General features: G+C 32.9%; 2 protein-coding genes across 5 annotated transcripts in view; one reads left to right on the forward strand and one right to left on the reverse strand.

Moving 5' to 3' along the window:
* Positions 1 to 16,262, forward strand: part of LOC117330160 (inositol polyphosphate multikinase-like) — a 35,753-nt gene extending 19,491 nt beyond the window's left edge. For 2 of the 3 annotated variants that reach the window (XM_033888384.1, XM_033888391.1), the window contains exons 2-6: positions 3,225 to 3,338; positions 8,880 to 9,062; positions 11,217 to 11,389; positions 11,850 to 11,934; positions 12,296 to 16,262. In XM_033888384.1, the coding sequence (XP_033744275.1) occupies positions 3,239 to 3,338; positions 8,880 to 9,062; positions 11,217 to 11,389; positions 11,850 to 11,934; positions 12,296 to 12,780 (1,026 nt within the window). In that variant the 5' untranslated portion in view covers positions 3,225 to 3,238 and the 3' untranslated portion in view covers positions 12,781 to 16,262. Of the gene's footprint in view, positions 1 to 332; positions 358 to 3,224; positions 3,339 to 8,879; positions 9,063 to 11,216; positions 11,390 to 11,849; positions 11,935 to 12,295 lie in introns of those variants that run through there. The other variant, XM_033888399.1, reaches the window with a different exon arrangement.
* Positions 16,263 to 16,340: 78 nt separating this feature from the next.
* The window catches only part of LOC117330144 (mitotic checkpoint serine/threonine-protein kinase BUB1-like), a 29,534-nt gene continuing 21,045 nt past the window's right edge, over positions 16,341 to 24,829 (reverse strand). For both annotated transcript variants that reach the window (XM_033888373.1, XM_033888367.1), the window contains exons 17-21: positions 24,226 to 24,315; positions 23,099 to 23,253; positions 22,555 to 22,744; positions 21,409 to 21,515; positions 16,341 to 18,859 (exon numbers count right to left, since the gene is read on the reverse strand). In XM_033888373.1, the coding sequence (XP_033744264.1) occupies positions 18,676 to 18,859; positions 21,409 to 21,515; positions 22,555 to 22,744; positions 23,099 to 23,253; positions 24,226 to 24,315 (726 nt within the window). In that variant the 3' untranslated portion in view covers positions 16,341 to 18,675. The remainder of the gene's footprint in view (positions 18,860 to 21,408; positions 21,516 to 22,554; positions 22,745 to 23,098; positions 23,254 to 24,225; positions 24,316 to 24,829) is intronic.

Here is a 24,829-nt window from a genome sequence, read left to right on the forward strand (position 1 = left end):
CACGAAGTTCCTGCTGTAAATTGTACTATGAATACATGTGCAGATAACATTTGTGTTCAGGTTTGAAATGTGTTGTACAAATTCACATATACAGGCAATTAAACCCACGAGTGTCCCTAAATACATGAGCCCAGTCATTAAGCCAGCTAGTTAATATTTTACATTTACGTTTTTGATTTCTGTGAAATTCAAATTATATCAGCCTTAGAAGTAGATATGTACACATAAATACCTATATGAAGCTCAGTGTAATTGTGGTTTCTGATGTGTGTGTGTTGAAATAGGATCACGAGGATATGTGTGGACGTATATAAATAGTGTCTTTTATAAATGTAGATTTCAACACTGAATTGAAAGGTAGGTACATACAGTTCCTCTGCTGTTTTGTTGTACATATATACTGGTCATGTATTTGGTGAATTATTATCACAGACTGAGGTGTCTTTTTCATGATGATCTAAATCCCCTCTGTACAGGAACACGACCATATTTTTGATCTTTCAGAAGGTTTTTTTTGTCCAGGTGACCATTACATAATCTCGCTGACTCAAATTAATAAAGGGTTGGTTTAATACAGGACAGTGGCCGAGCTCTTGTTGGCATATCAGGTATCAAATACAGTATTTATTTGGTTATCACCTTAACTGGTCATAATATTTTGTTTTGGTAGAATATATAAATGGAGATTTCTGTTTTCTACATTTGTAGTGTTTGTATATCTGTGGTTTCTATTTGTGTCATTTTTTGTCTCAGTGGATGTTTAAGGTCATTTTCATAATCTGTGTCTTAGGCTAATACATGATGGATGAGTTCGATGGATTAATTAGTGTGACAGAAATTCAGAATCCGGGTTTGAATATGTCTCTAAGATTTTATAGTCCAGATTACTTGGTTATATGAGTACTTCATACATCCTACTTCATACATCCGACTTCATTTGGTATCCTTACTGTGGTGTATATACATCCTACACAAAAATAGACTTTTTGGTATGTTGAGTGTACAGCGAGTAGAGACTGAAAAATTAGGTCTTGGCTTCTGGAAAAATAAAACTAAATAGAATTTTTAGAATTAAGAAAATTAAACAGTACATGTATTTGAATGTTCTCAGAGTGGGACAATGTTAGCCAGGGTGTTCAATTACATGTCTTCTACACAACAGGAAATTTTTGTGTAACATTAGGATTTAATTTCATGTCCTCTTTCAGTAATATAATTTGATCTGTGTGACAACTTCAGAGATTGTTTAAAGAAGTTTCAATGAAAATGTTAAGGAGTGTCAATATGATTATCATATATTTACAGGTGGTGAGGTTAAGAAATGGAATTAATTTATGTGACAATGTTTGTATAAAGGACAGTTACATATAGCTTTCTAATGACAAATGCTTTTAGTAAAGGTAAATAATCTTCAAAACTTCACTGATAATATACTACAAAATGATTTGTTTAGCTCTATTGAGAAGGATATGGGCTAAAGTATTTTCCATAAAATGAAGACAAGATGGTTTAACTGAAATCATTTTTAGATTGGATTTAGTGGGAAGGACACATGTTACATAACAATTGAATAAGTGTATAAATACATAGTGATACAGATATTTCAAATTTGATGTGAAAAAGAACATTTTAAGGGAATAGAGGCAATAGTTTTGTTGAGTAATTGTGCAGGACTCACTGTGATGTGTATGTTTGATAGCCCATAGACTTCCTACAGGATAAATACAGTAATGTTAATGTATAATGGCCCATAGACTTCCTACAAGATAAATACAGTAATATTATTGTATAATGGCCCATAGACTTCCTACAAGATAAATACAGTAATATTATTGTATAATGGCCCATAGACTTCCTACAGTCTTAATACAGTAATGTTAATGTATAATGGCCCATAGACTTCCTACATGATAAATACAGTAATGTTAATGTATAATGGCCCATAGACTTCCTACAAGATAAATACAGTAATATTATTGTATAATGGCCCATAGACTTCCTACAGTCTTAATACAGTAATGTATTATAATGGCCCATAGACTTCCTACAGGATAAATACAGTAATGTATTATAATGGCCCATAGACTTCCTACAGGATAAATACAGTAATGTTAATGTATAATGACCCATAGACTTCCTACAGTCTTAATACAGTAATGTATTATAATGACCCATAGACTTCTACAGGATAAATACAGTAATGTTAATGTATAATGGTCCATAGACTTCCTACAGGATAAATACAGTAATGTATTATAATGACCCATAGACTTCTACAGGATAAATACAGTAATGTTAATGTATAATGGTCCATAGACTTCCTACAGGATAAATACAGTAATGTATTATAATGACCCATAGACTTCCTACAGGATAAATACAGTAATGTTAATGTATAATGGCCCATAGACTTCCTACAGGATAAATACAGTAATGTATTATAATGACCCATAGACTTCTACAGGATAAATACAGTAATGTTAATGTATAATGACCCATAGACTTCCTACAGTCTTGATACAGTAATGTATTATAATGGCCCATAGACTTCCTACAGGATAAATACAGTAATGTATTATAATGGCCCATAGACTTCCTACAGGATAAATACAGTAATGTTAATGTATAATGGCCCATAGACTTCCTACAGGATAAATACAGTAATGTTAATGTATAATAGTCCATAGACTTCATACAGGATAAATACATGTACAGTAATGTTAATGTATAATGGCCCATAGACTTCATACAGGATAAATACAGTGATGTTTATGAATATTGGAGGATGGCCCCTTGGCTAATAAATACGGTCCCTTGGCTAATAAGTACAGTAATGTTTATGTATATTGGGGGATGGCCCGGCCCCATGGCTAATAAATACACTAATGTTTATGTATATTGGGGGATGGCCCCATGGCTAATAAATACAGTAATGTCTATGTATATTGGGGGATGGCCCGGCCCCATGGCTAATAAATACAGTAATGTTTATGTATTGTGGTCCCTTGGCTTATTACAGGATAGATATGTTAAAGGCACAAACATATTGTACATGTATTAACATAAACTTGGTTGGTTACATGTTTATAAGTGTTTTACATCTACTTTTACAGAAGAAGTATATGTAGTCATTATAATTTCAGCTATACAAAACATTAAACAGTTATCAAAGCAAATTTCATACATAATTTTGTTTTTGTTATCAATTCATCTTTCTTTTACAGGTAAATAAACGAGAATGTCAGCATCTTTGGCGATACCACCGCTGCCCCCTGGGACCAAACCATTAGCCAATCAAGTGGCTGGACACAAGTATGGGGAAGGGAAGACAAAGCTAGGTAAGGTCAAAAGGTCACATGCGTACACATGTACTTACCATGTCATATTTTCCATTCTCATCTATCTTAATGCACTTTGTTTCATAATGCCCTATAGCCATGCAGTGGTCAGAGGCATATTTATGTTACCTTTCATCTGCCCATCTGGGGTTCTGATCAGTAATAAACATGCAGCCAGGGTGGTGCTTTTTAGACAATGATAAAAAGTCCTTCAAAGCCAAGAGGGGGAAGTTGATGTTCTACATAGTGTCATTTTAGTGTGTCACGACTTTATTGAATGAAGTGTTATTTATTATCTTCCCTGCTGTCAAACACACCTGTGACCATGCTACTGTCTGCTTTAAGCTAGTTCCTCACTGATTTACCAAAAGTGCTTTCGTTTTCTAAAAAAAAAAGTCATTGCATCATCAAATACTAACAATTCCCTGAATGGCTATCTTGAACTGGAATCTGGAGGGGAAATTTAGGCCCATATTTACAGATAATTCTCTTAAACAAAAAGGGAGGGTAATTAATTACAGATTTAAAGGATGAGCATGGTAAGTTCATCATTCACTCATTAATTAGGGAGATCAGAGAAGTACATGGACCCCCACAAACATTCTCTAGTTTTAAAGCTTTAGTGTGTATGCTATCTTACTGATTAGATGTGCATCTTCTATTAAAAAAGGTCCCAAACTAAGAACCTGAATTAATAGAACTTTTTGATGATAAGTCAATAGGCTTTTTGTCAATTTAAAATTTGTTACATTTCAAGAATGGATATACAATGACATGTATCAAAGTTGTAAACAATATAATCAATTCGAAACTTTTTATTTCTTTAAAATAAATGATAAGATAGATAATTTACCAAAAGTAAAAAGTATAATTCAGAAAGTATAAAGAATTATCTCACTTTCCCATCCCTAAAATGTACATGTACATTGAAATTGGTTTTACATTGAATATAGAATACCAATTTGTTCTGTCATATACTCTTGATCAAATTAAGAAAGTGCCATTATCGTTTATTGATACTTTACAATATTTTACTGATTATGCTATATAACAGTTTGTATAAGGCCAATAAAAGGCAAACTTCGCTAGCCATGGGTGTTCAATAAGATACTCTCCTTTCATAAGGAGAGTATCGTATTGAACACCCATGGCTAGCGAAGTTCATAAGGAGAGTATCTTATTGCACACCCATGTCTAGCGAAGTTCATAAGGAGAGTATCGTATTGAACACCCATGGCTAGCGAAATTGATAAGAGGTATGAGGTTTTAAACTTACCAAAGACAATTTTAATGATTTAGATACAATGTACCCAGTAGTAATGAAATTTAAGGATTTCATTTTGGATCATATATATGAAAATTCAAGGAAAAATGGATGATTGTAAAGAATAACACAACAAATTGCCCACACAGATGTGAATCATTGTTTGTAAATCAAAACAGACAACAAAACCTGTAATAAAGCTCATTAACATAACAGACAACACAAGCTGAACCTCATTAACCTATAAATTTGATTTATTGATCGGTAAGACACAATACCATCAATGAGTATAACCTTTAGAGCATACAGGCCTGAATGTATTGATAATTAGAATAGTACTGTGATTTACTGTAACTTATTACCAGGGAGTCCTGTTACAACTTTGGGTCACTGTCAGCTTAATGAGGATTCAATACAGCTAGCTTGGAGATTCAGTGTTTTAAACTTTTTATCTGTTAGACATATAAATATTTCAATCCTTATGTGGTCATGTTGAATTCTGGAGCATTTATTTTCTGTTAAAAGTTCTATACATTACTGAAAGTACACATTGGTTTAGAATTTACATCACCATATCAGGTAATGAATTATTTAAGAACCGAAAGAGTAAGTTTCTGCTCACATTTTTGGAAACAAGCACAATACAGTTGAATTTTCAATGTAAAGCTAACAAAAATGAACTACTTCCCTGTTATATTAGATATATCAGTCAATTTAATGTTCGGTTGACTTCATTGACGAAACAATAGCATATCATTATCAGTCAAGGACAAAGTATTAACTTTGTAAACTTTATTTTACAACAATTGTGAAACGAGTTATATCAACTTATATTACGCATGCTTGTTGGCCCAGAAGATACTGTGGGAGGAAATTAGAGTACCCTGGGGAAAACCCATGTGGTCAGGCAGGTGACCTCGTACCCCAAAATTGTTTAATCCAGTAATTATAAGTTCCTATAACCACATTATGAAAATTATTGTGTAATTCACAGCCTGAAGCTTTTAATGCAGCCAGAATTTTCATTAATAAAATTGTCATGTAATTATCAGATAACATTAATGCTGCTCTTTCCCTTGCTTGTAATTTTGTAAGATGCACTTTATATATTTTCTGATTTTCTGACTTTTATCTCTGTGATCAGCTTACCTGTTATTACTGTATAAGATGGGTTTTATGTTACCATAATTTCCTGCAGATTGCCTGATATACGTTATGCCTACACATTGCAAACATTAATCTTCTTGTACAGTTGCCCGTACCTTATGATACATAATGTCAAATGAGATGGATGAAATTAACATTTTTTGGCAAATTTTGACAAATGGGATTAACAAGTTTTGTATGTGCATGAGATTGTGTGATTGCAAAGAAAATGAAATTACATGGTATGTATTTCAGTACTTAATATATCATGCTTTTAGTCTGCACCAGCAGATAGCCCACAGCAGGTTTATAAAATCTGGGATTACATAGCTGTAAGAAATCCACAGAACATATGCTGTGTATATAAATGGCTTATCTGTAATTTGGCCTATGTAAGATGGGTTTTATATCATCTTTAGGTCTGATGACATGAATGGCTACTTAATTAATGTAATTGTCAGCATTCACTACAGATGATTACTTGCTGTATGACAGAAGTCCAAGAATCAATATTGTATGTTTGACTTATAGTTCACCCCAAACCACTGCAAGCTGATGGTTACAATTTACCTGAGTTTTCCTTCTTAGTTCAGGTGAAAATAGAGCTTTTATAGGAAATAACATGTGGTATAATGCCTAGATTTCATTGTACATGAAGAAAATTACACTAATTAGTCATGCTGTACATTCTACATGGAGTCGTATGATATATGTCCACGTTTCATTGGATTAGTCATACTTCTTTGTATTCTATTTCTGCATGCTTATATATATAATTACAGATCATGTTTCAAAGGCCTGCATTCAAAGAAAATTGTATTTATGAATTATAATGAAACTTGACATGTAATTTACCAGTGTAATGAAACATAATTTAAATTTGTGATTCTTAGGAAACTCTTACATAGAAGAGGATTTTATAGCTGCTTTGTAAAGAATGAATGAAAAATTTAGGCATCCAGACTTCCTTTTAATTAAGTGTTATGTTTTGTTGACATATAATATACTGGTATATAACAAACATAGGGAAAAGTACCTCAAAGGATTTCAAAATAAGAAGTTGCATGCTGCTAATAATTTGAAAAAAAATGACACGTAGTCAAACCTGTTATAAGTGACCTTCCAAGGGAGGTAATAAAAAGACATATATGACAGGTGGTCACTTTATCCAGGTTCTGAAAACTAGTATATTAAATGACATTGGAAGTGAGAGATATGTTCACACATGAGAGGAAATTGCTTAATTCAGGTGGTAGTATAAGGCAGGCTTTACTGTACTTTATTACAGATTTTGTAAATTATCTATAATTTTCCTATGCACTCAAGAATAGCTGTTCTTTGAATTATTCAATAGTCACACTGTTGGAGATGGTTTAAGCATCATGTGCCTGATTCTCAATCTAGTACAGATTTATTGTACATGTCCGGTGATCAAGGAATGCAAGATAATTATGTACTTTACATTAGAGATGTATCAGTGAGACAGTAGACATCGATATGCTGTCAGTGTTTCTGTATATCCCAAATAATCTTTATCACTTCTTATATAATTGACAACCACCTTAATCCAATGTTCTTTAAGAATTTCCTTATTCATCTCAATACATTATTGTTAAACCCATTTGAAATACTTGTAACATTCTTTATACTGTGCACTTACCAAAATATAAAAAGGGTGTGTTTATGTAAATAAAATAGTTTTCAGGTATACATGTATATATGTTTTGATGTGAAATCAGGATTGGGAATTTTTTTTTTTTATATTTATTTAAGAAATAAATTGTCTGTATTGCTTCTCTGGAACTTTCTTTGTTGAAGATTTATCAGACTGTATTGACATATCGGTGAAGTAAACAACCTTATCATGGACTTTCATCAATCACACGTCTCTTCCCCAGAAAATAATTAAAAAGCTATAAACTGTATTTTACAACAATTGCAAAACAAGTCATATCATTTGTTCTTATTGGTGGTCTCTGGATTAATCACTTTGATAATGCAATTGCACATTTGTTAGCTAACTTCTGATGAATATTTTTTTAATAAATAAGTTGCATTTTACAGAGATTTTGGCTTTGACTTTCTATGATTTTTAAAGTAGAATAAGCCATTCATATAGGTACATACGTAATATATATACCCGTATTTCAATTCCTTTGCTGACTTGATGGGTTGGCTTGAGAGCCAAAGTTATCAAAACATCATGGATAATATGGTCTGTTTAAAAACTTATAGATGTGAAAGAAAGTTAGATTTGATGGAAGACTTGGTGTTACAAATCATGCTCAAGTCCACACAGTGAAACAGTCATGTTTAAGGTCGCATTAAGGTCTGTTAGGCGAGTATAATAGGCATCAGTAAACTGATACCCAATTCTTTTTATGGAATATAACCAATGCATTGAAACCTAAGTTTACATACATTATGATAAATTTATACACTGATATAATCTTTAAAAAAATATATTGGTTTAAACAAGTGAACTGTGGTAGCTTCATTGATAAGGAAAGATATTGGTAACTTCCTTGTATTAAGGGAGTATCATATGTTTACTCAGACATATTGTATCTCCTTTACAAAAGATTTCCATACCTTTAATGGTACTTGTTAATTTTGATTAATCATTTGAAATGTTATCATGAAATATTACATGATTTGGAAGTGAACCCAATACAGGTGTCAATAAAATTAAATGAAAGGGAGATGATTTCTAATTACAGATCAGATTATAACGTATTTATTTTTATAGATTTAAGCAAACCTATTTACATTTAGAAACAAAATCTTAAAAACTTTCACAGACTTTTATTTTGTGAATTTGTGTTTTTAAACTTGTGTGGTTTGAATTATTACAAAGAACAAATTTCCTCTACAAAACAATATAATAATGAATCAGCAGTTGTCCCCTGGGCTTATTACAGGATAAATACAGTACTGAATTTCAGGGTAAATTCTACATGATAAATTTCACCTGAAAATTCCCCTCTCCCAAACTCGGCTTCCTCCCACATGCCCCCATCCCCTAAACTCACTACACTAGAGCAACAAATAGGTTTATGTGGAATGCTATCTGAAGTGATCATGGTTATTAAATGCAATAAGACATTAGTTAGTGTTATTTGATGTTGCAGGTTGTCTACAACATGAGGATGGTACTGTGCTCAAGCCTGTCCAGGGTCCTCCACGTGGTCAGAGGGAGATGGACTTCTACACCACTGCCTTCCACGAGAACTGCTCCAACAAAACCCTTCTTAATCTTCGTCAATTCATTCCCAAATTCTCCGGCATTGTACAGTGTTCTGACAACCCAAATGGTAGGTTTATTGTTGAAACTTTTCGCTATGTACCAGGAGTGAAACACCTGCCAGACTGAATTCATAGATTTAACTGCATCTGTCTGTAGGTACTACCCAACAATACCAAATACTGTCCAACGATCTAAAACCTAACAATACCAAATACTGTCCAACGATCTAAAACATAACAATACCCAATACTGTCCAACGATCTAAAACCTAACAATACCCAATACTGTCCAACAATCTAAAACCTAACAATACCCAATACTGTCCAACGATCTAAAACCTAACAATACCCAATACTGTCCAACGATCTAAAACCTAACAATACCAAATACTGTCCAACGATCTAAAACCTAACAATACCCAATACTGCCCAACGATCTAAAACCTAACAATACCAAATACTGTCCAACGATCTAAAACCTAACAATACCCAATACTGTCCAACGATCTAAAACGAACAATACCCAATACTGTCCAATGATCTAAAACCTAACAATACCCAATACTGTCCAACGATCTAAAACCTAACAATACCAAATACTGTCCAACGATCTAAAACCTAACAATACCAAATACTGTCCAACGATCTAAAACCTAACAATACCCAATACTGTCCAACGACCTAAAACCTAACAATACCAAATACTGTCCAACGATCTTAAACCCAACAATACCAAATACTGTCCAACGATCTAAAACCTAACAATACCAAATACTGTCCAACGATCTAAAACCTAACAATACCCAATACTGTCCAACGATCTAAAACCTAACAATACCAAATACTGTCCAACGATCTAAAACCTAACAATACCCAATACTGTCCAACAATCTAAAACCTAACAATACCCAATACTGTCCAACGATCTAAAACCTAACAATACCCAATACTGTCCAACGATCTAAAACCTAACAATACCAAATACTGTCCAACGATCTAAAACCTAACAATACCCAATACTGTCCAACGATCTAAAACCTAGCAATACCAAATACTGTCCAACGACCTAAAACCTAACAATACCAAATACTGTCCAACGATCTAAAACCTAACAATACCCAATACTGTCCAACGATCTAAAACCTAGCAATACCAAATACTGTCCAACGATCTAAAACCTAACAATACCAAATACTGTCCAACGATCTAAAACCTAACAATACCCAATACTGTCCAACGATATATAAGATTACATAATGGCAATACATTACAGTAGCAGAAATGGAGAAGTTTTCTGTGTTTAACTAACAATGTCGAATGAAAACACCATATAACACTACATAAATTTATATTGTTCACTTCATGGAGATTAGATACACAAACATGGCATGATCATTGTGTAAGAGAGAGATGACGAAGAGAGTAATTATAATATATACTGTGTACAACTGTAAGGTGTCGACCTTCTATTTTCCGACCTTCTGAAGTTTGGATGGTGTTCAAGTAAGTAATATAAAATGCTGCCTGTCCTCAGGGGAATCGTGTCCAGTCTTTGTAGTCTACTGTGTTAGTCCTGGATTAATGCTCCAGGATATCACGACAGTGTCACCGACTTGTTTAAGTTCTCACTGATGTAGTAATGGTTAAAGTCATCCAGGCATCCTCAGTTAATAACACAGGCGTGGCATGACAAGTTAATTTGTTAGTGTCAACATCAGAACAGAAAACAGTAACAAACATGTAAACAAATCTTTTAACGGCTGATGATTTGGTAGATAATTGTAATTGATAGAAGACTGGAATATTCCATGTAATGGAATTGGTGTAGGAAGTCATCTGGTCTCTAGCATTCCCCTGATCAGAAGAAACTCCGCCGACACACACATCTGAATGCTTATATCTAAAACATGCACATAAATAAAATTAACATAATCAGTTAAGTTTTGCCATGGTCAAGCGATTTTTCTTGATATTTTTGTCTTTAACATCATGAAGTAGATCATTACAAAACAGCAGATACAAATATTATTTTGACTTAAAGTTGTAACAGTTCTTTTCAATTCTAGTACAAATTTAGATAATTTAATAACAAATAATATTTTCAGTCTTTTTTGTGATACCGGCATATATTTTCCTTTGACTCTACAGTTAAAATTTGTTACATGATTGAAACACCTACTGGGTTGAGTATATCATTCTTTACAATGTGACCTGTGTTATAGTGAGTTACCTGAAGTTAGAGAACCTGATGCATCGCCTCAGTAAACCCAGTGTCCTAGACATCAAGATGGGCCAGAGAACTTATGATCCTGAGGCACCTCCAGAAAAAATTGCCCTGGAAGTGGCTAAGTTTCCTCCTGTTCTCAAATTAGGATACCAGCTATCTGGCATGCAGGTACATACTAAGTCACCTGGTCTCGTGTGAGAACAAAAGAGGTTTCTTTTTCTTACTCCAACACATGCAAGGCATCAATATTATTATATTTTTTTCTGTCTTTTTTTTTTTCTTGTTTTTAATTTTCAATGAATACATTTAATTTATTGATTTGTTATAAATGTAACAACATATGGCTCATTTCAGTAGCACTTTCTAAACCTCTAATGGTTCGGGATGGTTTACTATAAAAAAGAATTCACATAAAATATGAGATACTGTGGCTGTGGTGCATAATTTTTACCAGAAATCTAATTACTGATAATTGTTGGTACTAATAGTCTGTGGTTGAAAAATACTACTAATGTACAACTTTGTTGATATGTATGATAGAAATATGATAACCAACCAATAGGATTTGTGGAACTTTTGTGAATTTTAACATTTTATTATATTGATATCACTTTATTTTTTTTTTAAGGTTTTTGATCCTGAACTTAATAAGACAGTGAAGTATGACAAATACTACTGTAAAAAACTGTTTGAAGACACCATGGTAACACAAGGTAAGTGTCAGGGTTTAATTTAGAGGTCACTATAAAGCAACAGGGTTCAAGGTCACAGTTTATATCATATGGATGTTCAGATAGGAAGTGAAGTATATTGGACAATGAGATGCTCAGACAGGGTGATTAGGACAGTTTGGGATATATTGTGACAGAAAGATGTTCAGACAGGCGACAGTAATGACAGTAAAGGACACTGAAATAGGGAATATTATGATATTCAAGTTTGACATAAAATGTATGAGAGATTTCACATAACAAATAATATTTTGGATATTTTACCAGATTTTTGAGAGAAAAAATTCTTTCATGTTTAGTTATTTTTTCCTTTTACACTATAACAATATTTTTAATATTTCAGGATTAGGGAAGTTTTTCTTGATTGACAAGGGTATGAGGAAGGATGTTTTAAAGGTGGTGGTGGACAAGCTAAAAGAGCTGGAAAGTTGGTTTTTAGAACAAAGGATATATGCATTTTATGCAAGCTCAATTCTGATAGTGTACGAAGGTGAGGTCAGACACAAACCTGACTGCACGACTGCGGTCAAGGCTGACCAGACAAGGTCGGAGAAAAATAGGGAAAATACTCTCAGATCGAACTCTCCCCTCAAGGAAAATGGAACTGAAGATACCAACAGATCTATAGACTCCTTGCATATAGTAAATGGAGATGTAGGTGCCAAATTTCCTTCGAAAGTAAATGATGACTGTGAGCACCCTCTAGTGGAAATACGGATGATAGATTTCACACACGTATTCCCCTCACAAGAAGAGGACAGTAATTACTTGTTTGGTCTCCAAAACTTAATCAAACATTTCCAATTTCTTTTGGATATGCCATCTTGAGGTTGGATTCTACAATTTCCAATAGTGTTCAAGGTTGGACTACTGTGATTATGTGGTATGATCTATTCTGTGATTATATGACCAAATACATGGTAATTTTGTAAATCATTTATTATTCAGAATCATTTCCTGTTTGATTTCTACTGACTGTCATTTTCTACAATATTTATTTCATTTGGTTTGTTTACTGTTTGATTATATGAATGTTAAACTTTATAGCTTATTTTGTTTAGTACTGTATGTACATGTATTTAAAAAAAAAAACTTTCATTTCTGTACTATCATACAGTAACATAGTTATGGAAATCCAAATTCCTCAGTCTTAAAAGCTAAGGTCATTGGAACTACATTCCAGGCAATTAGAAGGAAGGTCAAGTTTTGAGGTCGCCGAGACTTTCAGAATTCCCTAAGTAGGAAAAAGATAACAAAATAACTCCTGAAAGTAATTAGAATCATTTTTTTTTTTTTAATTACATATGATGAGGATTAAACTCCAGAAATGACCTACTCCTCCAATTATTGAGTGGGGTCAAAGAGTGCTGAAACTTCAGACAATGTTATCTTTTTGGAAACTTATTGAATTACCCGGGGTAATGATTTCAATCAGCATTTCATTAAATGATCTCTTACAGAAACCAGATAATGGGAAGTGAGTTTACACAAAACAGGAAGAGCTTTAAATTACTACCCAAATCAGAAGATATAGACCAAAGTTTCATGATAAATGTATGTCTCATCAGAATTTTTTTTATACGAGTTATATGTACTAAATAGTATGTCGGTAGGCCCACAGGGCCTGTATGTAGTGTCACTAGAGTTAGTACTGTACACTGTAGTAAATAATAAAAGATAATGTAAGAGAATCATTTCCATTTACTTATTCTGCCAGGGTTCTGTCTTTATATGTGTGCTGTACATTTAGTTGTTTTGTTAGGTAAACGTGTTTAAGAAAATGACAGGTTGACATTTCTTGCGTTTGTTTTACAAAACCCGACTATATTTTATTTGATCAAATAGAAAAAAAACTGAAATTATTAACTTATTTGTCTTAATAGATTTCAGTCACTAGTGTCAAATCTTAATCTGAGTAAATCTGTTGCCAAGATAAATGTAGATTGGTAAATTTCCATAAAGAAGCCCCAGATATATATGAGGGTTGTGACATAGTGATAGGATGTCTACCCTTTATGAGTGGTTTATTCGAGGAGTTAATTCAAAATGTGCCTTTAGAAGCTTTTTCTCATTATATCATTATTTTTATTTTGACATTTCTTTTAAACTTTTCTATTTTAGAATCACAAATACTATTGATATTTACTGGTATTTGTCTCCTTTGTTTACAAGACAAATATGTAGTTGTTTGTTGACATGTGTGAAATTGGTACAGCTGTTAACAATATTCTTTTATGGCAGACACACCAGTTTTCTTCAGTATACACACGTATGTAGCCAACAGAAATTATGTTCCTGTTGAACCCTATATTGGTACAAAGACATTTTGTAAGTCTTTTTAAATATGTATATTTTGTTTCTAGTGGTTATTTATAATCAATTTAAATTTGATATTAATTTGTAAATTTTTCGCATGCCAAAATATGTCTGCTCAATAATCATCGAGGTTGTCTTGATATTAGAGAAAACTGGAATACCAGGGCCGAGTTGTTTAAAAACCTGATTAGCTTAATCGATTGATTAGTGAAAATCTCATTTCTCCGTTACGTCAAAACCTGAGTGTGTGTATTTCTTAAAACTGTCAGGTTAGAAGAGACTGACGAGTGTTGTAGTTTCATGAAATTTTGTCAAGTTAGTTTTACCAGAAAGGATTTCATCAGGGTTACAAAATTGTTGTTAAAATATGATTAGCCTAATCACCTAAGAACTGGGCCCTGGAAAAACTCCATATGGTCAAGCAATTTACTGGATAGCTTAATATGTCGGTCAAGAAAATTCAATCCTTATATCAAAGACTACAGAAGGGCATTATATTAATCTTTAGCTCACCTAGTCCGAAGAACCAGTAATCATGAACTTACGCCAAGGTGCTGTGTCAATTGTCCATCCACCAACTTTTCTAGGAATCGTTACTTCAGTTATGAACACCTTTTTGAATTTTGATCAAAATCAATCTGAAGCATCCTTGGGTGAAAGGGAACCAATTCTAGATAAATGGTTGGTCTAGCCCCCTGACCCAATTGGGTAAATATAGCAAATTCTTAAAAATCCTTTTTCTTCTGTAGGAATAAAAGAATTTGATTCATTGGTCTGAAGTATCCTAGCTTGGATTACGGTAATAGGAACTAATTGTGTTTTAATTTTTTGTCTGACCCACAGGACTTAAGGAGCAGGACCCTGTAGGTGAAATTAAGCAAATTCTCTGGAAATCTTCTGTAGAAAAGTAGAGCATTTTGCCATAATCTCTTAAATATCCAGGTGAGTGACTGCATACAAGAAAGATGTACAAGACATAATGATATTTGTGTACAATATGAAGTTAAGATAGTATTTATCAAGGTTAAACTCATGAAAAATGGTGGTATGAGAGACAATGAAGGTTTTACTAGAGAAAGATCGATGGTATGAGAAGCTTTTTATCAAGGTCCTGCTGTTTGTATAAATGTTTTATTGTAACCTGTTTAAACCAACATCACATTTTCTCGAGTGAAAATTGACTTAAACCTGCAATTCAGGACATCCCATATGATCAGTTTTTTCAAGGCAACAAAAGGCTAGTTTCAGGGTCTTTTTCACCCCTGGGTTTAGATAGGATTCAATGTCTTTGTAGAGATTTTATGTAAAGTACATGTCAAGGATGTATGCAAGAGAGCTATTTTAAAAATTAACAGCAGAATTATTTGTTTTATTATTTGGCTATCACCTACATACATATATATATATATTGATATAAGCCAGTGTATGTATATTACAAGTATTGTATCAAATAACAAATTTTAATTTGGAGGAACTATATGTATAATTAACTACGGATTATAGTTAGGTTAAGTACAACTGTTGTACATTTTTATACACCCCCCTCCCCCACACACTTGAATTTACTGCAAAAGAAAAAAAACTCTTTCTTATTTCTAGCAACCAAATTTTTTTTCAACATGTACTAATTATTAATACAGACTGAAGTCAAAACATCCTCTTTGACATCTACCTGGGAAGATGGTGGTTTTCATACCATCAACGGTTTTGGCAATGAAATTTAAAAACTGCGTACATAAAAAAAAATATATTCCTACCTTCACGACCCAAATTATTTTCAGGCAGAAACAGGAAACCCACAATTTTCCCCCCTAGTCACTGTGCAGGAGTGTGTATGAATACGAATTATGTACATGTGAAAGTGAGTATGTGTCCAACTGTCCATAACACAAAGCTTTATTAAGTAGAAGAGATATTATATTGTTAACCCCATAACAAGTTCATTATATTTTATCTAACCTCAGGTTCTATATACACTGTATACCTGTTTAGATTTGTTTTGATAGGCATACTTTTGAGATTGTACACGATAGCTCACTAACCCTTAAATTGATTTATTTCATAATCTCTGCTTATAGGCATACTTTTGAGATTGTACACGATAGCTCACTAACCCTTAAATTGATTTATTTCATAATCTCTGCTGTAGTAATAATAGAACATGGTCGTCATTGTTCAAAGTTGAAAGCACACATGCACCATCAATTGATGAGAGGGTAGGGGTACATCTCTTCTTCACATAAAACAGCATTAATTGAGGGTAGGGGGACCAGGTATGTCTTTGTGAGCCCTCATTAAGTTGACATTTTTATGTTGTTTTTTTTATCAGAATTATATATGTGAACTCTCTAATACCTATCAACACCAAATTTTGTCTGTTTCATTAGATACTGTGGTTGGCAAGATTTAAATTCTTGCAATGTAAAAACTGTCAGAATCAATAATGAATAAATCGGATACAGAAAATTTAACCATTTATCCAGTCATCACCTGACCTGTATTTAGCCGATAAGCATATGCCTGGCAATAAGCCCACCTTCTTCTATTGCAGCATAGTAAAAATGCTAACTAGTATTCTGGATTATCTAGCTTCCATACTATCTAGCCATCATGTCTGTGATTATGAGGGTTGTGAATGAAGTTTTGCTGAGAGCTGGATTTACAGGGTTGTGGATATGCTGTAGTTATTATACAATCAAGGTTATATGGATGATTTACATTTATAAACTGCTGTTATGTAGTCAAATTGTTTTCACTTTTAAATTTTATGAGGTATTGATGATAGAAATGTAAACAATATTATTTAATTTTTTTTGGCAAAACATGAAAGTTTTTTTTCACATTTAGACCAGATACTGTTAAAGCTTAAAAATGTTCGTAATATTAACATATACATGTACAGTGTAGCAAGTGTCAAAGCATGTACTGGTTAATGCATGAGTATGTATAATGAAATCCCACTAGAATTGTCAATATAATTTTGTACCGAGGTTATACTGTATTAATATCTTGTTTTGTAAATATATTTGTAAGATTATTTTTAATACAGTAATATACATTATACCTTATGCTCTATAGTATATATTTACAAAATATTTGCTGTCCATCTTCTGTGTTCTGTACTTGTGATTTGGCTACTCCAGTCATACTTGATATCATGAATAAATAGGAAAATTGAAATATGACTTCGAGGAGTTCTTTGTAAAACAAGACTTGGAAGCTGATCCCCAGTGACAGGTAGCTCAATTGGTTAGAACATCGGTCTAGATATCAGAATTCCAGACTTTAAGTCCTATTCTGGTCTTTGTATTTTTCCTCTCCTATATCTCTGTCGTAAACAGCAGCTTCTTTTAGAGAACTTGAATGTTCACACCTAATATTGAGAAATATGATTTATTTCAAAATTATGTGCAGTACTTGAGAACACAAGTCTTAGAATTAGTAAAGTCGGATGGAGGATGATTTGAATAGTCCAACATCATTTAGCACACCATCAAATGTTAGGGCTAAAAAACAACACAAAAAGAGTCAATTTGAGATTTATGTTCATATTTAATTTTGTATATATCAATGAAGGAGAGAATAGGAGATAGGAAGAAAGACAGTTGGAGAGAGGTTCATTTAAATAAAAGTACTGGTTAAGAGTGACAACTGCTGTTATAATTTTCACACTATTCATTCCACACTAAATCCATCCATTCACACCACTTGTAACTCGATCACACACCATTCATTAAGTCACATTCTCTAGACTTGTTCATTAAGTCACTTTCTCTAGACTTGTTCTTATTTCACATGCTGTATAAATCAAATAAGAAACAAATCTTACCTTTAATGTGAGGTCATTGAAATAATTTTCGCTATGAAACATAATTTGTCCAAAAATAAACATACACTTAAAAACACTAATCTATGACAATTGATGCTTACCATCATCTGTGTGGTATCAATACATTAACAAACTAGTTTGAAGTAAAATACTCTGCAATAATTTTACATTCATGATAGCTATTTTAACAAATATTACAGAAAATAACATACATTGTATTTTACTGTTACATGGTGATCCCCAAATGCTTGAAGTTGAACCAGCACTTACTGACAAGGGTTTCAGAAGTTGATCTATCATGCTTTATCTCGACACCAACAGGGCTGGATGGTGGCTTTTCTTTGCTATACAAGGCATATGCATAAAGTATTTTGAAATTGCTGAATAAATTAATGATACATATTATATATTGAATCCTGTAAAAAGTGACCTCACATGGGTAAAATAGATGTCTCATTTACACAGGTAAGATTTTGTCAAAAGTCAAAATTCAACCTGACAGTAATCAGATGTCCAGTTTTGCATTTAGTTTCAAACCATTCTATTCCAACTATGCAGTACACGTTGGAAAGGCACTCTTAGATCAATTGCTTCATCATGAGCAAGCGTAGTTTACTCTGATGGGTATTGAAATTCTCCAGCAGATTTTCAATGAAATATAATTCAAACTGGCGCCGAATCTTGCCAAGGTCGGGCAACTCATAACAGCTGGGGATGTTTAGCATTGTGTGGAAAAAACTTTTCCACAAGTTGTTCCAGCTCCTGTAATAACATAACAAAATATGAATTAAACAAGTATATCGGTAGGTAACATAGAAATGTCACCCCCGCCCTATATTCTATTAAGTATCAAAAACACATTAAACTAAAAAGGAAATTCAGCCAAATTACTTAGTTCATATGTTAGACAAAAATGTTAATTAAAAACGTTAACAACAAATTCAAAATCAAGTTAAAGATTCCTAAAGGATTTACTGCAAATTCTCCGAGTTCCTTGAAAAAGATAGGTTCAATACTCTGTAATAGTATAGACTATTTTCATTTCATTTCAAATAATTTTATTGACAAAAATACAATTGTCAAAGGGATTAGACATCAGGCATTGCCTATATAAGTCTTCTCCCTAAGAACAACACAGTGGTACAAAATACAGACATTCATTAACAGTACACATACTCAACACACAACAAAACAATAATAGTCATCTAAATTAAAATGTAAACAATTGAAGGGAGATAACTCCAATATGATTATCATAATTAAATGGGATTTAAATGGTGTAAGAAAATAAATATATAATTCAAATTTTTCATTAACATAATAACTTGAATAAATGATTCAATTTTTTTAGTTGGTGATTATATTTTGCAAATATGTAGTGAAATTGTGGCCCCCTCCAAATACAGATACAGGCCAAGGACTGTCCATTTCACTTTAAGTAGGCCATCCACTGATGAGGAAGGAGACACAACTACACAAAACAGTTAGCTTTTTAAAAGGAATCAAGGTTTATTTAGTATTTTCGTTTCAATGGGACATTGTTTTTATAAATTTATATTGGAGTTTCACTTCATGAGAGTAAAAAACAAACAAAGAAAAAAGGTAACATGTAAATAACAATTTGAAATGAATAATTCATAACAATATGTATTATATTATTCAGTCTATTATAGAAATGAAAATATTTAAATAATGAATGAATATACCCATTGGAAATCTCGAAATAGAATTTCTGTACATGTGTTTTGTTAAAATTTTAAAATTTAATTGTATCAAAAAAGTGATTATTGTTGATTAAATGAATCTTTTTGAGCTTGTGATAAAGTTAGAGACAGCAGATAGAATATTCGTATTTTCATTAATAGTACACAATTCACATCCATTCAAAAGGATATTTAAAGAGAAGTGGTTATGATTTTCATTTTCATACATTATATTACTTATAGTATTATGTAAAATGACATGACAATTAGCGAAGTTAACACAATTAAAGAAGAAATGCGATGATGTTTCAGGACCATGACCACACGAGCATACAGCAGATTCAGCAAGGTGATCTTTATATAGATCATAGTTTAAATTACTACACCCATTCCTCAGTTGACAAAGAATAATATTAATATGACGATTACCACTGTATTTGAAAACTTCAGTGGTTTTAGACTTAAACAGCTGACTGGAAGAAATTAATTTCTTAAATTGTGAAAGAGATTGGATATTTTCAAGATTTGAAGCAATATTATTGAATTCATTAAGCATTGATGGGAAAAAAGAATTAAAGAAGTTAACTGTCCGACATAGTGGGGGATCAAATATTCTAGAACTACGTAAGGTATATCTGTCTAAAGAGGGGTCATGGATAAATGGTTCAATTATCTCTCTAAGATAATACGGAGTTTGATTGTTAAAAATTTTGTACATCATAATTAACTTGTGTAGTATAGACTATTTAATACATACTCGGTAATATTTCCATTTGCTCTGCATTGTCACTATATAAACTTAATACTAAACAATATAGAAACTTATCGGATCATAATTCAACACATGATTTACATTGGTGTAGTGATACGAAGAACAATGTTTCTGACATCACTAAATGACGTTTTACTGATGTCACTATATTAAGCAGTGTATTTTTGAGGTCACGAAAATTTGTGCAACCGGATTAAAAAACCTGATTGATCAATGTAACTTGCAAAAATTTGAGTAGTTCTGTTGTGTAAAAGGTGAATATCCTCTTGATGGAAAATATTAGTTAAAATACTGAAATCAACCTGATGGTTTTGTGTTACGGGTGTTATGATTAATTGTCTGCAATCCTTCGATAATTATAGGACAACAACTTTCCAAAGAAGGCAGTGAATGCTTAAATATACTATATGTGTATACTGTTTTAAATTTTTTGCATCAAATCTCTGTGATTAGAGTACATGTATACCCAAGTTTTTAGAGATGGCAACCCTGTAACCTTCACCAGTAGGTTGGGGAGATAATCTACAACAGTAGTCGAGATATAGGGTCTGATCATTTGAGGAAAAACTTGTTTATCTTTTTAATGTAATATTTCAGGCATGTATCTTGCCAGACCTGTAGATGTTAATACAAGGCTTGTCTGGAAACAATATAGTCTCCAAACAACATCAAATCATCAGGTCTGTCCTTATTTTATGAACATACAATGCCGGCTTAACTGTTTGGACAGCCATAATCTTCAACAGGAGTTATGGGAGATAATCTACATCGGTACCAAGTGGAGATTTCAGACTAACACACTCTTTACATGCATGGTAATACATGATTTCACTGACCTGTTGACGGAACTGTTCATCCTCCATTCATCGTTTGCCTTGTACACCTTCATGTACTGTCCAAACAACAGCACATGTATAGTGCCAGCAAGACCAAACATATCCGTCTGGGGGAAATAAAACAACATGACAATTTAGTGCCTGTACCGTATTAAGGGCAAACAAAAACATTCCAAAACACTCACCTTTGATTTTTTTTCTTAATAAGCATATATAATATATATATATAATGGGATCGTCTAAAAATAGTGAGTGACCTTGACCCAACAACCGTGAAAGTTGAACTTGTCCGAGATATTATGCACCTTTGTAGTTGTCAAGTTTGATTAAAATCCTTTGAAGAATGAAGCCTCTAGATCTCCGACGAACTTAGTGACAATACCACAGGGCAGAACAGTACATATATACTCATCAAAATGAATAGAAATGGTAATGAAACATTAATAGTCTAATCAAAATATCACTTAAAAGTCCCATTTCGTGACATGACAAACTGTACAATGTTTGAAAGGATCTTTTTCAAAAAATAGTTTAAAGATTGTCACATCAAAATATCATGATCGTACAGCCTAACAAGTTCCAAGGAGATAGGATTAAATATGCAGGAGAAGATCTCTGGACAAAAAGCAAATACTGAAATAAAGAAAAGGCAATACTGTTCAGGGAAACACAAATGAATATCGCAATAAAAAAGTCTTCCTTCCATGTGTCAAAGAGATTGACAGAAAAATGTTTGAGATCTCTGGACAAAATTCAATTACTAAAATAGATAAAGGGCAAAACGTTTGGCAAAACTAGTCAAATCAAGATGATGCTCAGGGAAACAATGACATACATTGTATCATGATGATAAAGCCTACTACTTTCCTAAGAGATAGCATGAAAAATGAAGGAGATCTCTAGACAAAAAAAAAAGTTCAATGAACAGTGACATATCATACCAACTTTTGAGGGGTGTATAAAAACTAGAAGACAAATTTTTTTTTTTTTTTTGATCCATAACTAGAAGACGTTTTCTTTTGTTCCATAAATATGTTCATATTTGCTATTGATAAAACAGAATATGAATCGTCTTCAAATCTAAATATTTAGTTAGCTTTATGCTTCAGATGCCAATATAAGTACCAGAATGAGTTGATAATTTACCTGATAGGTCCAAGGCATATTGGTCTTCATTTCAATACACTGAAAACCTGAAGTTTTCACCTGTGCCATGAAAGTGGTACCAGGGGGGTACTTGGTCATGTCAATACTCTGTCCAAAGTCAATAAGCTGGAAGGGGCGATGGCCACCTCCAAACACCACATTTGGGTCAGAGCTCACAGGTAGACTTTCTCTGTAAAAAAAAAACAAAAACCCAAAAACACATAAAATGTAATTAGAATCATCCTATCTGCAACTTAATTAATCAATACTGGTACATGTAGTTAAGGTAATATGATGTTATTTATTCATCTCTCCACACTCGACATTTGTATTAAGTTTGATCAAAACGCAAGTACATCTTGCATGTAAACTTCATACTAAAGGAATAATATTGATAAAACTTAAGGAGATATGTCATTCAGGGAGTCCACACTTTTTGTTTTATTTCAAATTTAATCAAAGTCAGTCAAGAAATTATGTGGGTATATGTAAACTTCATACTTAAAAGAATAATATTTTACTTATGATGTATCTAGTGACTCACAGGCCCTGAACCAGGAAGTTGTCAGGTTTGACGTCCCCATGTATAATATCACATTTCTGTAAACTCTCCACAATACGTATCAACTCGATGGTGCAGTACATCGCCACAGACTCTGGGACCTGCTGCTTCTCCTTCTTCACCAAGTTTACAAGATCCTGACAAATAATGGTCAATATCTTGCTATATATTTATACAGTGCATGTATACATACAATCTCCAGTTACATTTACTGAGGGCAAAATGATACATTGCTGTGACATCCTTTCTTGTCAGCACCCAAAACCATCTCTACTTCATAGTATGGATCAAATGTACCCAGTATATGTTAAAAAGTGGTCCCTACCAAAGCAAATGAACAAAGGGCAAATTAATTATTTTCCCAATACATGTATTTCATTATGCGGGTGAAAAAAAATCACTCTTTTTGAAAAGTGAGAAGAAAACACATCTTATACATTATAGAATTTATTTATTTAAACATAATTATAAAAGTATTGGTAAATCAGCTGAAGAAGAAATTAAGATTTTGTATTAATTTCTCAAAATCCAAGGTTTTTAACCCAAAAATGCAGCAAAATTGAAAATCCACATACTCTGTAGGGTGTGTTGAGATGTCCATACTATAATGCAACTATACCCCAGTCTGGTAAGAATAACATTGATACTTCTAAACCCAGTTAAATGCAAAACTAAATGTCTGGATTTCCAGCATCCATAATTTCCAGAGTCACTGGACCATAAACTCTGGATGATATTACGCAAATGAAGGGGGTGCTGAGGTGTCCATTATGTGATCTAACTATATACCAAATCTGGCTCAAGTTGGACTTTTTGAGCAATGGATCAAAACGCAAAACTTTAAAGTGAAATGTTGACAATGCCTCTGTTGCTGCTTGACAAGTAACATCAAAGTCGAGCTTCGTGACTTCGTGACTGGGCTAGCAAAATTGTATATCCCAGAGATAAACTTTTTAAAATGCTTTCTAGTAGGTCATTTTATGTGATGTTAAGTAGGGAAAAACTCAACCAGATGATTTACTGTACTACTTAATTCATACCGGAAAACAGTTAAAGACTTTCAGCTCAAAATTTCATGAAAACATTTCGGGCATTTTGAGGGCACTCACCAGGAGTGTGCCAAGCTCGAAGTACTTAGTGATCAAACAACTGGAGTTTTGGAAGAAATAACCTTTCTGGATGGACATCATTGCTTGTGACTGAAAAATGCAACAAATACTGATTTAATAATTTCACTGGTCTTAATAAAACAGAATACACACAAATGTTATATACTGATGAGAAGCATGAAAAGATAATGTAAATACAACAATGAAAACTTGATTGTACATGTTATGGAATATACTGTTGAAGCATATTTAATCCTGAAAAGACCATATACAGTGCATTCCGCTTAATCGGGTTGCCTATTTGCGGGGACTTTTTACCCGATTAACCGACTTACCCGATAAGCCGAAATGCACGTCGCCATCTTGGATTTGGTCCGTAATGGTAGTCAGACTTGGGTCGATTTTGGATGAAAATATTTGCGTTATTATTGTTAATAAACGGTGTTTTTGTTTGTGCTTTTACTGATGTCAAATTGTCAGATTACTATTACTAATTGTATAAAAATGTGTGTATTAAAATAACAAAACCTTAATGATTTTCTTATTCCCGGCACAGTACAATCGTAGCACCTCAAATCGGGGGGTCATACATCCCTGTTTCATC

Source organism: Pecten maximus, chromosome 1 (genome assembly GCF_902652985.1).
Source record: "Pecten maximus chromosome 1, xPecMax1.1, whole genome shotgun sequence".
NCBI classification, from domain to species: domain Eukaryota; kingdom Metazoa; phylum Mollusca; class Bivalvia; order Pectinida; family Pectinidae; genus Pecten; species Pecten maximus.